General features: G+C 40.2%; 1 protein-coding gene across 7 annotated transcripts in view; it reads right to left on the bottom strand.

Annotated features, from left to right (window-relative positions):
- Positions 1 to 14,351, bottom strand: part of sorcs2 (sortilin-related VPS10 domain containing receptor 2) — a 255,410-nt gene that overhangs the window by 29,558 nt on the left and 211,501 nt on the right. For all 7 annotated transcript variants that reach the window (XM_026353187.1, XM_026353188.1, XM_026353190.1 and 4 more), the window contains exons 7-8: positions 10,390 to 10,508; positions 4,992 to 5,081 (exon numbers count right to left, since the gene is read on the bottom strand). In XM_026353187.1, the coding sequence (XP_026208972.1) occupies positions 4,992 to 5,081; positions 10,390 to 10,508 (209 nt within the window). The remainder of the gene's footprint in view (positions 1 to 4,991; positions 5,082 to 10,389; positions 10,509 to 14,351) is intronic.

The raw sequence follows: 14,351 nt of genomic DNA, 5'->3' as shown, positions 1-14,351 counted from the left end.
TTGTAACTAGGCTTAGCATTAGTTTTAATTTACACAAGTTCAGTTTATATACTGTAGGTAGAACATTCATAGTCTGGCTTTGTATGTATTTGAATCCAATAATGTCTTTACCTGTGTTTTCCTGCAATCTGCACCTTAAGTTTACAGATCAAACAGGGCAGTCAAGCAACACATTTAAACATTCTGCAAATTTAGTTGGGACTGCACGAATCCAATAACGAACGGGATTATGATGAATGGCAGCTGAAAGAAGCTTTTCTTTGCACTCAGTGAATATACATAAAGATACACACACTGAGTGGATTTGGTTTAGATGAGAAAAGAAAAAGATGCTTTTGTAAGCTGTGGCATGTTGAACATGTAGCTTTGCTTGAGTGTATCAATACGACTGCGGCACTTTGTCAAATTGTGAAGGGAGTTTTACTTTTTTAATAATAATAAACCAATAATACTAAAAGTATTACTGAATTCAATACTGAATTTTATAAACTTCTACAAAAACTCCATTTCACTTTCACTTGACAAAAGGTAAAAGGTAATGGTAAGAGTAGGTAAAAAGGATGAAGTTGCAGTCCAGGCAAAAGTCTACTTTATCTCAAACTAGATCCCAGCCCATGGGTAACTGGTTGACTTACTGTTACCAGAAGCTGGAACCCTGGTCTATAACTGGAATCAGTGGTATTTGAGCTGTGTTTTTACATTGCTGAGCTAAAGAAGCTAAATGTAGCATGATAAGGGCAAGGGAAAAAAAATGGTCATGGGAAATCTCAGCATCTGGCATGACAAGTTGGGTTTTCAAAATGCCACCTGTTTGGCTTGAAGTGCACTCTCAGGCTGAAATCCTGACTTATAATAGTAGAACGTCTCTACTGGCATCCTTTTTGGTGCTGCATCACTGAATACCCTCTGAAAGAAACACCATCCATCCATCTCTGTCAGAGCCAGCAGGGCCAGATGAGGATCACAAAATATCTGTTAAATATCAGGGATCCACTGCAAGACATAACCCTAGGGTTAGCAGTTTCAAACTTTCCCTGAGTTTGAGTTCTTCCCCAAAGTCAGGATGGCTTTAATAATGCTTAAAAGAGACAGAAAGACAGAAAGAACTAATAATATGGTGCAGGTTAAAGTTACATTTCCAGTTGAATGGAAACTGTCTGGGTGCAGAGAAACCCCATACACATCTTTGAAACCTAAGTGCTCTATGCATGGCTAAAACAAACCGTAACAATAGGTCTAAATAAGCAATGTGATTAGTCATCTGTTAAGTATACACACAAGGAAAAAGCTCTTGTCTGGTCTGAAATAAGACACAATAATACACAGTGAACGGAGGGAAGAGTCAAGTGAAAAGGTGAAACAGATGTTGCAGCAGCACCTCAGTCATGTTCTGTTGCATCATTGTAATATTGCAGTCAAGTAGAAGTGGGTTCAAATGGGTGTCATATAAAAAGAGGTTCTCACCACACCCCAGGAGCCCTAGAGACAGAAGGTGGGTAGGTTCAGCTATTAAATTCCATTTTTTGGATAGGGAAAAAAATTGGTTAGTCATAGATTAGGCAGGCTCTCGCAGTCCCCAGAAGACAGCTGCTGACAGAAGCAGCTTAAGACAGCTGTGGGAAGCTTAGGTTTAGGCATTAAAGCCAAACTTCACAAAACTGTTCAATTTGGGTGGTTAGGGTTTGGGAAAGACACTGGTTAGTCTTAGGTTTAGGCATTCAATATTTGCATGCTAGTACAAACTCCAGAACACAGTTGATGAACATTTTATTGTGGTATCTGTTTGGCCAGTATTAAAACAATCTAATCGATGAAACACAGACTTTTACCTTTGCAACAACATTGTAGTTGTTTTTGTTGGCCAAGATAATCTAACCCCCATCCCCTGACACAAGCAGGTTTTGGTTCTAGACCAGCAAAGAGGCACCAATCTGGAACCGTTTTTTGTGACCGGGAGCTGATTGTTTGACTGTCAAAATGCAAAGAACTTCTTTGAAATGAAGCACTGACTCTTAACCAGCCCTGAAATTCTGCTAATGATACCTTTTACTGTAAGCTCTAACCTTGGCTCAACCCATGTGTACTTGCCTTTGCTTACACAGTGCTCCTACCAACTTCCATTCCTTTCCAATACCATCCCACATAATAGTAATATTTTTCTGACTTAAGAAGTTTAAGACAGTACCTGCTTATGTAATGTCTCAAAATATCTGGTGGAAGCTCACATACGGTTCTTTCAGACTTCCTTCTAATAGATTCAACTCCGTCATTACCCAGGCTTGGTCAGAACAGTGTGAGGAACGTCTTGCTCATTTCATTAAAAAAGCAGGCGTCTGATGCCAGATTTCCCTTGGCAGTCAGCTGTGACATAATAGCCTCTTCAGTGTGCTCACAGTCTTTCAGCAGCATTGAGCTTATTTCCTTTCACACTCTAACAGATCCCATTAATCATATTAAATCCTCATCATGCCCCTTGGACATTATTCACACTGAATTCTGTAAAGAGGTCTTTGATATGGTCGGCCCACACATTTTACCTTCCAGAAATACTTGACTGACTTCTTGCTTCATTTGCTCTCTTTAATGTACCCTCTTAAAGATAAGATCAATCATCTTAGTAAGCATATATCTTTATAAGTATTACTTCCTAGTCAAAGGTGTCATTTTACAAAAGTAAAGAATTAGGTGTGATGTGTCTTGATTTCACGGTTCTCCGATGTAGTGAAAAAATGAAGGAACAAATCTTTCATAACATGTTTTTTTTAGTTTGGTACATACTGGAGTCAGACACTGATCACTACATACATTTTTACATTTTCTGGATTACTCAACTTTGCAGTGTCTTTGCTTTAGAATTTAATACTACACCTGATTGCTGCTCAGCATCAGTTGTATTGAGGCTTTTATATGTACATAACACTAGGCCTTAGTCATTATTACTGTTTCTGCTCTGCACCGCAGCTGTGTCGCATTTAACTTGTATCAGAACTGTGCTGTAAGGAAGCTCAGAGCTCATTCTGTGCAAACTCTTATGAGTCCCAACCTGCCCAAATTGTGATGAGACCTGATTTGGGGGGGCTATTACATATGTGATGGTGACCATAACAACCACTGTGAAAAAGCTAACCACAGTTCTGGTAGTAAGTAACAGTTATAGATATATAATTATTTCTAATTGGGACCAATTGACCTGAAAAATCTGGTTGGGACCTCCTTAGCATAATAATAATAATAATAATAATAATAATAATAATAATAATAATAATAATAATAATAATAATAATAATAATAATAATAATAATAATAATAATAATAATACAGAGAAGCTGAATAGCAACACTAAACTACAGTATTGGTGGAATTTGACTTGAGATTACTGTGTAACATATACTCTTCACTAGGACTCAAGGTATTGAGTCCTAGTGAAAGCCTGTCAGCATGCAATCATCATCTGACACATAAGAATAGGACTGGGTGTGGGATCGATACAGGCAGGTATGTTACCCTTTAGAGGTACAGAGTACAGTACATACCAAGTGCTGGGTAACTAACGAACTTGAACTTTCTGGCTACATGAAGATGATCCTTGAATTCCTCTCTCTTTCAGGTACCACTACTGCAATGCCCTTGAACAAGACATCATATCTGGTCCACTCTAGCTGACTGTGGTTGTATAATCTCACTTGGTTAAATAAAGTGTTAAAAACACAGGAAGGTGATTACATTCTCAGTGGTAGACAGCAGCAGTGTGGAGGGAAGCAGAGCAAAAAGAGACAATTATTACCTGTGATTTCACAGCCCAGCAAACTGTATACGTGTGTGCGTGCCTGTGTGCATGTGTGGTTAATCCATAACTCGGGTCAGGTCTCACAGGACGGAGCCAAACCGCTTTCTCTGATGGCCTCTGCATTTTTCATCCTCCAGCCTTTCAATTATTCACAGTAGAAAAACATGCAAACACTCCCTCCCTCACTTCACTTCCATCTCTCCCTCCATCCCTTTTTTTCCTCAGTATTCCTTCCTGGTCTCGCTCCTTCTCCTCCCCCTCTGTGTCGCCCAACCTGAAAGCTTCGCTACGTGTGACCTATCTGCTCACCCAAGTAAGAGGACACATATAGAGAGAGAGGGAGACAAGAGAGAGCAGCTAGGGCATATTTTAACTAAACACACGCTTGGAGGCGCGCGCACTCATACACAAACTGATTTATCTACCAACTTCTTGTCACACGTAATCAAATTGAACCCTATGGTATCTATGTGTTGTCAGGACTGCAAGTGTGTGTGTGTAATTCAACCTTTTTCACCTTCCGGTACTGTAGCTGAAATTTTTAAGCAGTTAAGGCCTAAGTGCCGGGATGGAGTTAAACATGAGTAATTCTATCCAGGAGTGTGTGTGTGTGTGTGTGTGTGTGTGTGTGTGTGTGTGTGTGTGTGCATACATGGGTGTGTTGGAGTATGCACTCTACAAAGTCCTCTCTGACAGTATCAATGTTGTTTAAAAGCTTTACCTTTCTTAGTACAAAGCAAAAAAAAAAGTAAAAAAGAAATGAGACCACTCCCTGGGCGCTGCATTCAATCAGTGTGGTTCAATAACACTCAGGCTGGTGTCATGCTAAAATGCCCCCCTGGCAAAGCTTCTCGACCTGGCCTGTATTGAAGAAGATCTCATTTATCCTCTTTGCTTATGTCAGTGATGCGGGATGTAACTGGGTCTGTGGTTAGTGCTGGATATTTTACAGGCACTATAGTTTATCAAGCTTTATTTGAATACGTGCACTGTATGATCACTCAACACCAATGAAAAAGTGGTAAGAAGGCTGGAAAGACACAAGTTTGAGACCTTAGAGTGAGAAAAAGCAATTTCACCTTCAACTGTATCTACAGATTTATTGGAGAACATGCGGGTTGATGAGATGAAGTGCTTTTGGCATAGTCTGTGAAACTCAACTGACATCAGAAGTTAATGAAACATAATGTTTGTTGTGCTTTACCTTTGGCAAGGCGTACTTTGGAAACCTCATCTGGACAAACTCGTTGCGGCGATAGGACACATAGTGTTTGGTGCGATTCCCTGTGGTGACCTGGGAAATATACAGAAAACAAAATCAACCACACAGTGTCACAGTGCTGTGACGCATTTACCAAGCAACAAACAACGCACACTAAGTTTTTAGCTGTTGATCTTTTAAACGTGTAATTACACTCCAAAAGCTTCTCTGGAGCAGCTACGACAACAAACTCAAGAACATTTTTCTTTAAAATTGACTTTGAAATATTTAATCGACCAGCAAAATAGTTGAACATTCATTTGGGGTTAGTCATCTAATGAAGCTGTAGTCCACTGCAGAAGAGGTAAAAAGAAGAATGGCAAAAAAGATAAGTACTGCAAAAGAAAACTGAGCCTTTGCAAGTTCCATTAATGTATTGGGACTCTTCATGGCCATCACAGTTTGAATACAGCACTTGCCTAATGTCCAAACTGAAATTGACTGTAAAATCAGTGCTCCAGAACAAAGGGTGCCAGGTAATAGCAACAACTGAATTTAATGCTTTTATTTTGGAAAATCCCATTATGTTTTCACACGTTCCAACAGACAGAGAAAAGGTTTGTTCTAATACAATGAGGTGGTCAACACTGATCAGTGTGCAGCTAAAAGAGTCGAGAAGAAGAGTTCACCATCTGTTGTTCGTGACTCACACAGTGCTGAAAGGTAAATGCACACAAACCTCCCCCGTGCTGCCACGGGCCTCAGCATTCACCTCACAAACCGGGAACCTGTGGGTAAAAAGCTGAATCACGCTGCCCCTTCCCCCCCCACCCTGCTGTGAGAGCACTGAACTAGAATACCCAAACAGCTGAGGCTACGTTTTAGCTGGGAGCTCGGTGAAAGAGATAGCGGCGGTGACTGACAGTGACTTAAACAGGAGCCGAACATGTCACATCCCAAGTGACGGGCTCAGATGCTGGGAAGCCACTTTCTGAAACACACTCTCTGTCAGCGTTTGGCTTTTTGGTAAGGTGAGCAGTGCTAAAACTTTTAGAGCTGCTGCTTTCAAAATCTGATGGAGAACTTTGTATTCAGTGCTTCTATTTTGGGTTTTGTGGGAAGAGCTTTTGTTTTCTTTTTTCTTTCCGTCTTGGATATCTGAGCCGGCATCGTCGGTGTTCGGATCGAGCTGTGATTACAACCACCGTTTGTGATTGAAAGGAGCAGACTAGCGCTGCTTTTTTTTTTTTTTTTAATGCTGAACAGTGATGAAAAAGTGATGAAACAATAAAAGCCATTAAAAAAAAAGAAACAAGAGCCCCCGGAGGAAATGTTATCAAGTGTTTTCAAAAGGAATCACTTTCTTTAGAATGGCTGGGGAAGTAAGATGAGGTGAAGTGTGTGTGTGTGTGTGTGTGTGTGTGTGTGAGAGAGTCAAAGCCAATGCTGCATTCTTTTCTCTGACTCCACATATTTCTTCTTTCTTTAACATGCAATAAGGTGACTACACCACGAATCAAGGGTGAAGGTTATGATAGATGGCTATGGGGCTATTTAAGCATTTTAAGGAGCAAGTGTTTACAGTTCGTGTCTCCAAAATGCAGGGTTACTATCATATGTTGAAATAAAACACTATTGGATTTGAAAACTATAAAACTATAACACCAAAAATGAAATAAGTACATGATGTCACAGTCTGTGTCTTTGTTTAGATTTTTGTTTCTAATGTTTTACAGTACCAATCTGGCCACTACTCTCCCACGCTCCTTTGCAGCCCTGCCATATGCCAGCCACACACATCTGGCCATGCCCCTGCTGCTCTGCCCTCCTGACACACACACACACACTCGAGTCATGCCCCGGCCATGCCAGCTGCGTATACTGTTACGGGCCCAGGCCCTTTTGTTTTCCTTTTTCTTTCCCCATATGTTTTTAGTGCATGCCCCTGATTGGTGGGTGACCGAGCTCCTGTACAGAGAGCACATGCAGATCTGTGCTGTGCCAGAGCACACTCCTGGTTGGTGGCATGCCTCAGATCCTATCAAGCCAAACGCCATGTGTCCACCTGTGTCTACCATTGGTGTGATCATCTCTGCATCTCTCCAATCGAGCTCAGACTCATCATTTGTTCCTGGTAAAAGTTCTGCCTGGTCTTCAGTCAGGGCTGCTGCAGTGTAGGGAGAGCAGCACGGCCCTGGTTTACTTTGGCTGGTGCTTTGTGGCAGTATTTTACTGTTTCGAGTTAGTAGGCTCTATAGCACTTTGATTCTGTGACACCTTGCTATTATACTGTTGTATTTTGCTTAATTCTCTTCTTTCTGGACGCCACCATTGTTTGTACCTTTACACGGAGCCAAGATAGGTTTCAGACAAACATAGTCTCACACACGCATCCACACACCCACTCCAGTCAACAACACCATCTGCTCTGACACTGAGGCTGGTAAGAATTCTGTACAGACACATTAGTTTTAAGAGATGCTATTTTGTTGTATTTATGTTTGGATAGACAGGGAGGGTTAATTAGATCAGGTTTTGTTTTTGTGTTTGTTTCCTTACCCTACTTTAATCAGTTAGAGAAACTTTGCTTATGAGATAGACTTGTTTTGTTTTATTTGATAGTTGTCTTCCAATAGCATCCCCATGCTGTGTTCCTCCTTATGTACATTTACTGTATGTTTGGTTGTAGAATATATTACAACTAATTAGTGTTAAAAGTGTTTTTTTTTATTTTTCTTTCTTTCTTTTCTTACACTTTTTACTAATGGGCCAGGGCTATAACTATATGGTCACACACTGACAGGTCCTCTGCTGCTGTTGCACTGTCGTACTCCTGATGTTCTCCATTGTTTGTACTCTGGGGTTTTTTTTTTTTTTTGTTTTCCTCAGATCTCGGTAAGTTGGTTCTGTTCCATTTCTATGTTCCATGTTTCAGGTTTATGTCTGGTTTTAGTTTGTTGGTCTCCTCACTCACTCCCTCCTTTTAGTGTCTTCCCTGTGTTCTGTATTTAGCTTTGTAACTATTGATTAGATTCCCTCTAGTCATTTTTATTAAACCTCTTTCCATCTTTATTTTTTGTGTTCTTGTATGTGTTTGGTTCCACCATTTGTGAGCCATGAAACATGAAACAACCCTGAAACTAATGAAACCCCAAACACTGCATTTCATGTACCTCCAAAGTTAGACTTTGGAGCTTGGAATGTCACCACACCCAAATTAACTGTGTTCCACAACACACAGAAGAAACTAAACACAAAAAAGACAGAGCTAATATCAGACCTTAATTACTACACTTGTGTGTGGTGCAGCCATCTTGGATTTTGAGTTCAGGGTTGGTGAAGCTCACCTGACTTCTGAAAGGTCAGATGCCGTTCCAGTTAAAATTTCCAACTGGCAACAAAGAAATTCTGACTTCTCAGGTAAAAAAAATGAACCATTTGACTGAAGTGTATGTAGTCTTTTAAAAAGATTGCCCATTGTCATTACAAAACCCCCACATTCTCAATGGAAATGACTGGGAATACTGGCAGGATAATCTCTGGAGGATAATGGACCAGTCTAATGTTGCCTAATGAGGATATAATTCATCTTACACGCATTTTATCCACATGCAGGCGCAGATTCACATACACCCATAAACACAAGCACACTCACTAGGTATGACTTGAATACCCCACTATAGGGATTCTGCCCTGCTATACTAGCTCATGTATATTCTGCTGTTATCACATGCAAATGGGATTCAGCTCTCTGCCTCCTCAGAGTGTATAGTACTGTACAGCGTGGCAAGTCAATTATAGACAAGGCGAGATTAATTCTGCACACTGTCCCGAATAGCAATTCTTTTCCATTTCAAGCAGACAGTAGCGTTTGTTATCTGAGCAGCAGAGTTTATCAGTAAAACAGACAGAAAGCCATAGCCTCGGCTGTGCGTGAAAACACAGTCACAACTGAATAGATACACTGACAGATACAACATATGCACAAATACTGAAAGATATTAAATAACAGGGGAGATGCGGAATTCAGAAAGGCACATTTAAAAGGTGCAATTCAGTAGTATTAATTTAGTGACAGTACATTTATTTTGTGAGTGTACTTAACTAATCAGAGCTGCTATTGTCTGCACCTTAACCTACATTTTACAGTGAGCGGATTTCTTTGAATGCGCTGCTCTATGGCACTAAACCGAACAAGAGTGTTTTTTTCTTAACGAGTTGTGTGAGACAATGACAAAAATAGGGGAAATGGAAAAATCATTTTGAACAAAGAAATGAAATTATGTTTTTGTGACAATTGACTGTCTGATGATGCTGTGGTAGTATACTGCAGCAAAGACATAAAAGTCTCTCATATGATAAGACAGCCCACTTGCAGGGACTTTAGTCCATTCCTCCTTACAGAACAGTTTCAACTTAGTGATGCTGATTTGCGTCTGCTTGGTTCAGGTCCTTTGACAGCTTTGACAGTCTACAGAATAAAGAGTAGGACTTTGACACATCCGTTTCAAAACATTACATTTCTTTTGCTTTAACCCTTCTTAGGACGACTTGTGTTTTTAGGGTCAGTGTCTTGCGGCATGATTCACTTTCCATTGAGCTTTACTCAGAAGATGGTACCTTGGCAGTCTAAATTTAATGATGGCAAGCTTTCCTGGTCGAGAAGCAACAAAGCAGGTCCGAATCATGATGATGCCACCACCACATTTTCACAGATGGGATTTGGTTCCAAAGCATAATGTTCATATTTAAGACAAAAAGTTTTATCTGTTCAGAACATTCTTCTACTAGTGTTCTGGTTTATCCACAACAAATCCAGCAAGCTGTAGCTTTGCAACAATGTTTGAATGATGACGAGACTCTGCCATGCACACTGTTGTTCAGTGTTGACTATTACTCGTCTTGCTGCGCCTATGGAAGGTAACAACGGTGCTGCATGTTCATTTGTACATGATCAGCCTGAGACCAAACCATTTTCCCAATGAAGGGGTCGAAACCCTTTCACAATAAAGAAATTTATTTATTTAGTCATTTGTATGTTTAATGGGCTTCTTCTTGCCTAGTTTTAAGATTTGGTTGAAATTCTAATTTTAGGTCATATTTATGCAGAAATAGAGAACATTCTGAAGGGTGCCAGGGTCTTTCTTCTTAAGAGACCTTGAAAAAAGTCAAACACTGTTAATGAAAGCTGTGTAATTTATGAAAAGTAAGGGTTTATGAATTATTAAAATGTTTTAAATTTTAATTTCATAAAACCTTTCTGGACCTGTTGTAATACCCTGAAAGCTCTGGAAACTTTTGTTATATGCTTGGCCTGAAAATACCTTTAACATTTATTTTCTTACCAAAGTAATTTAACAGCACACACTACCCTAACCTCCCCATTGTTGCTGATATTTACCTTAACAAATATGTACTCGTCCTGCACCAGCAGTGAGTTGTGGTCAATTTTGCCGAGGAACTGAGCCGTCACCATTTTGTCCGAACAGTTCTGGATGAGACAGGTAACATACAGGTAACCTGCAGTGACACACAGGAATAAATAGGAAAGAAATGTTACTGTTGTTAAAATGTCAAAAGGATATATTGATGTAAAATACAATAGTTATATATCTACATTTAACATTTTTTAAAGGGTTCAACCCAGTATAGCTTAAGGATTCAAATGTATTTAAACAATAAAACATTTCTACAGACAACCACAGAGAAGAGGAAGCAGTACAGGATGCTGAAGCATGGGAGACAAACTAGGCAAATAGAAAAATTGAGACATCATTTTCCAAACTCTATAAGATATGACAGCTCCCCCATAGACTTATAGCAGTTCTACCATCCAGATGGCCAGAAGGGATTATCCACAGAGACACATAGAGAGGTTAGCGCCTGTTGCAAAGCTCACCCACTATTGAATTTCAACCAGCAGCTGCATCAGCAACACTGGCTGCTGAAATTCAGCCGTTATTCTCCTTCCCAGAGGTGACAGGCTGGCTTTAGAGAAAATGCTCACACACACACACACACACACACACACACACACACACACACACACACACACACACACACACACAACCTCGTCCTAAGACACTCAAGTCAGCACCCATTCACACATGAGGCTATTTGTTCAGATGTGAGTCACATTAACAGAGAGGTCCTGCAGAAGTGAACTGAACAGAAACCATGATTTGTATTATGTTTTGACCTTGACCTTGACTGACCTTGACTTCTTCATCCCATCAATAAACCAAACTTTAATAGAGGAAACTCTTAATAAACTGACTTTGACATGGATCTTTTAATTGGTTAAATAACCATAGACAGATGTAATGTTTGACCAAGAGGTTTCATATGTATACTGGTACAACAGAAAAGCTAATATTGAGGCATCCAACATGGAAGAGGTAAATCTAAATTATTGAATTTCATGAGAATCTGCCAAAAAGATTGTAGTATGTCTTGTATAGAAGATACAGATAGTCCAACTGCTGAACACAAGCATGTGGGGCAATGGATGCTGCCAATGTCACTGCCTGCAAATATTTCACAGTAGATGCCTATTAAAAAAGAAATAGGCTGAGTGAATGAGTTTTACTGTGAAACATGCAAGAAGTGTTAAGTTTCATTGAAATGAAATGATTGAGACAATAGCAGAAATTGAGAATTTTTCTAAAACGCAACAATTAGCTTGAACCTTTAGTTTGATTTAATTTGTCTATTTGGAAAAACCCAACATTAATTTCCCCAAAAGCAAACATGGAAACATGGACTCATGTGACCATAGGAGATGTTTCCACTGTCGGCTGTGTTTCTGCACAGAGCTTATGTTTGGCTTATAGTATTTTAGATAGCATTTTTGAATGCCTTAGCTGATAGTTTTAGTTTTTGTTTAGCATTTTTGTTGTTAAATAAAGCTTTAAGCAAACTGATCACAGATTTGTTTATTACATTTGTATTTTAATTTAATTTTGTAAATTATAAAGGCATATCATCATCATTTTTTAATAGTATAGATTGGTATTGTTGTGTTTGGGCATGTTAAGATCAGCTATTAGTACTGCCTGTAAAGACCAGTGCTGTCTCAGCTTTGTAAAAAAGCATATGAAGGATGTACAGTATTAGCTTGTCCAAGAGGCTACATCCCCTTTAATAAAGTGCATTCTTCTGACAACACACAGTAGTTTTTCCATTCAGAATAAAAACACCACAAAATATAATCAAACACAATAAAGTCAAATCACGATGAAACAAGTCTGTATCACCCGATGACTCATCAGTGAGTGTGTCCTCTTCATTGTCTGTGCACCTTTCATTCTCCGCTTCATCTCTGTTCAAGAGGTGTCTGGTCTAACAAATGCACTGGCTAATTTATTGAAAAGCCTGAACATTTAATCAAAGCAGCATATGGCAGAGAACTCATTAAAAAACTATTAAATTGGGCTAAGTGTTCAATCCCAGCTTGTGCCACAGACACTTCTTCATGCCACTTGCTGTCCTCACACACCTGCAAACGCACACACACTTCTCTTGCACCTGTGCGATGCAGGTGGTATGGCAGTGAGAAGCGTCAGATGAAAGCATTGAATCATTTCTTACATTATATTGAGCTTCGATATAACTTAGAAATATTAGTGTCTGTGTCTCTGTGCAGGGACAACCAGTAAGGTTTGTGAACATGTGCATGCTTTGTGTGTATCAGGGCATGAACAAGGTGCACTCACGCTTTCCTGCACATCAGTCTCCCTAATGAAATACACACAGACACAGTCCATTGCAACCTCCTTGTACACACGGCTCATTCATCAATCGACCACTGCCATTTCTCTGGGGTTCTGTCCCCACTCATCAGCCAGTAGCCCAGGGTGTGAACCCTATCCTGGCATGGCTCGCGGGCGGCTCATCACCTCTGCTGAGACTCCCACAGCACTATGTCCGTCTTTGTAGCATGGCACCGTTTAACCTTGGTCGTGCCACATGTGACAGGAGGGGCACAGGGTGAGCAGATTGGTTTGGCATGCCCGATTGCTTCAGCCCTCCCTCTCCCGACTATCTATCTCGGCCTATAGAAGCAAAAAGAGTACGAAGGAGGAGAAGTAGGAGGAGAAGAGGGGAGCATGTGGTGCCATCTAGCCCCAGAAAGAGCTCTCATGCTTGGGCAGCTGGCCCAGGCACACAGCCTCTCCTGTTCACCCTCCACAAACACAGGCAGCCTTGTTTGGGTTGACAGCTTTCACAAAGCAGGCAGCATCTTTCTGTGTGAAAGTTAAAAGCCTGTTTCTCCTCAAGGGATTTAAAGTGTATTTATCTCTAGGGTTGGGGGTTTGAGGGAGTTGGAGAAATAGTGTGTGTTATTGTTGCCCTTCATTTTCTGTCACTACTCTCTGACTTTGCTTGGGTTTATTTAGCATGTGGGATTATGGGTGGGGAGGCCCAAAGTTGTCCAGAACACTCACATGCATTAACAGCCACACACTGACAAACACACGTCTATTACCCCCGTGGCTCTCTGTGGAGAGTTAAGCACAACCTGTCTGCCTGTCATTCAGTTGATATGATAATCCAGATTAGCTGTTGTTGCTCTAGGGGCCCCTCACTCCTGTTAACCTACCCTTTAAATCCCTCCACATGCACACATAAGCAAGACGAACCATTCATCTCTTCTATTATCTTCATCTTCGATGCATTAAAACTCATTTAGAGTGGAGAGCATACTGTAACTGGTCAAGTTACTGCATGTGAAAGGTGGGAGCTGTCAGTGAAGCAGCAAATTTACATAGTTGTACATTGTTCGCCTTAAAAAAAGATAAACACAAACAAACACAACAGAAAGATGATCTGTGACATTCATTTAGAAAAGTGAAACTACATTTGAAGTTGATATAAGAAAAAAAAAAAGGCGACGGCAGCTCAGCATAATTTGTGTTCAGACTCAAGCAGCTTTTAGCAAAGTCAGAGCAGACTTTGGGACACAGACAAACTAAATATTTAGCATTTTGCTTTGCATATAAATAGGAGCAAGTAAGTTTTCAAAATAAAAAAAAGCATTTTGAAAGGAAGAAAGAGCCTAAGATTTATTGATGTAGCCGTAGGTTGTGACCGTTTCTAACTCAGCGGAGTCCACACTCCAAATTCTGAAGGGATTTCTCGTATCCTTATAGACTCATCTAGTCAGATGAACAGGACAGATCAGTCCAGGAAAAGTACTTACTTTCTGTGCCATGGCAACCTTTGCACTGTTTGTGCAAAGGTTGGAGTTCATCAGCAAAAAATCCCTTTGTCCATCAGTGATGATTAGGCTGTAGCCTGTCCCTGTGTTTAACCTTTTCATTCCTCCAGATGATTATTTTTCATTCCATAAATATAGTGTTT

This window comes from Anabas testudineus, chromosome 18, assembly GCF_900324465.2.
Source record: "Anabas testudineus chromosome 18, fAnaTes1.2, whole genome shotgun sequence".
NCBI lineage: Eukaryota > Metazoa > Chordata > Actinopteri > Anabantiformes > Anabantidae > Anabas > Anabas testudineus.
The sequence above is the reverse complement of the archived record's forward strand: the minus strand, read 5'-3'. Positions and strand labels throughout refer to the sequence as shown.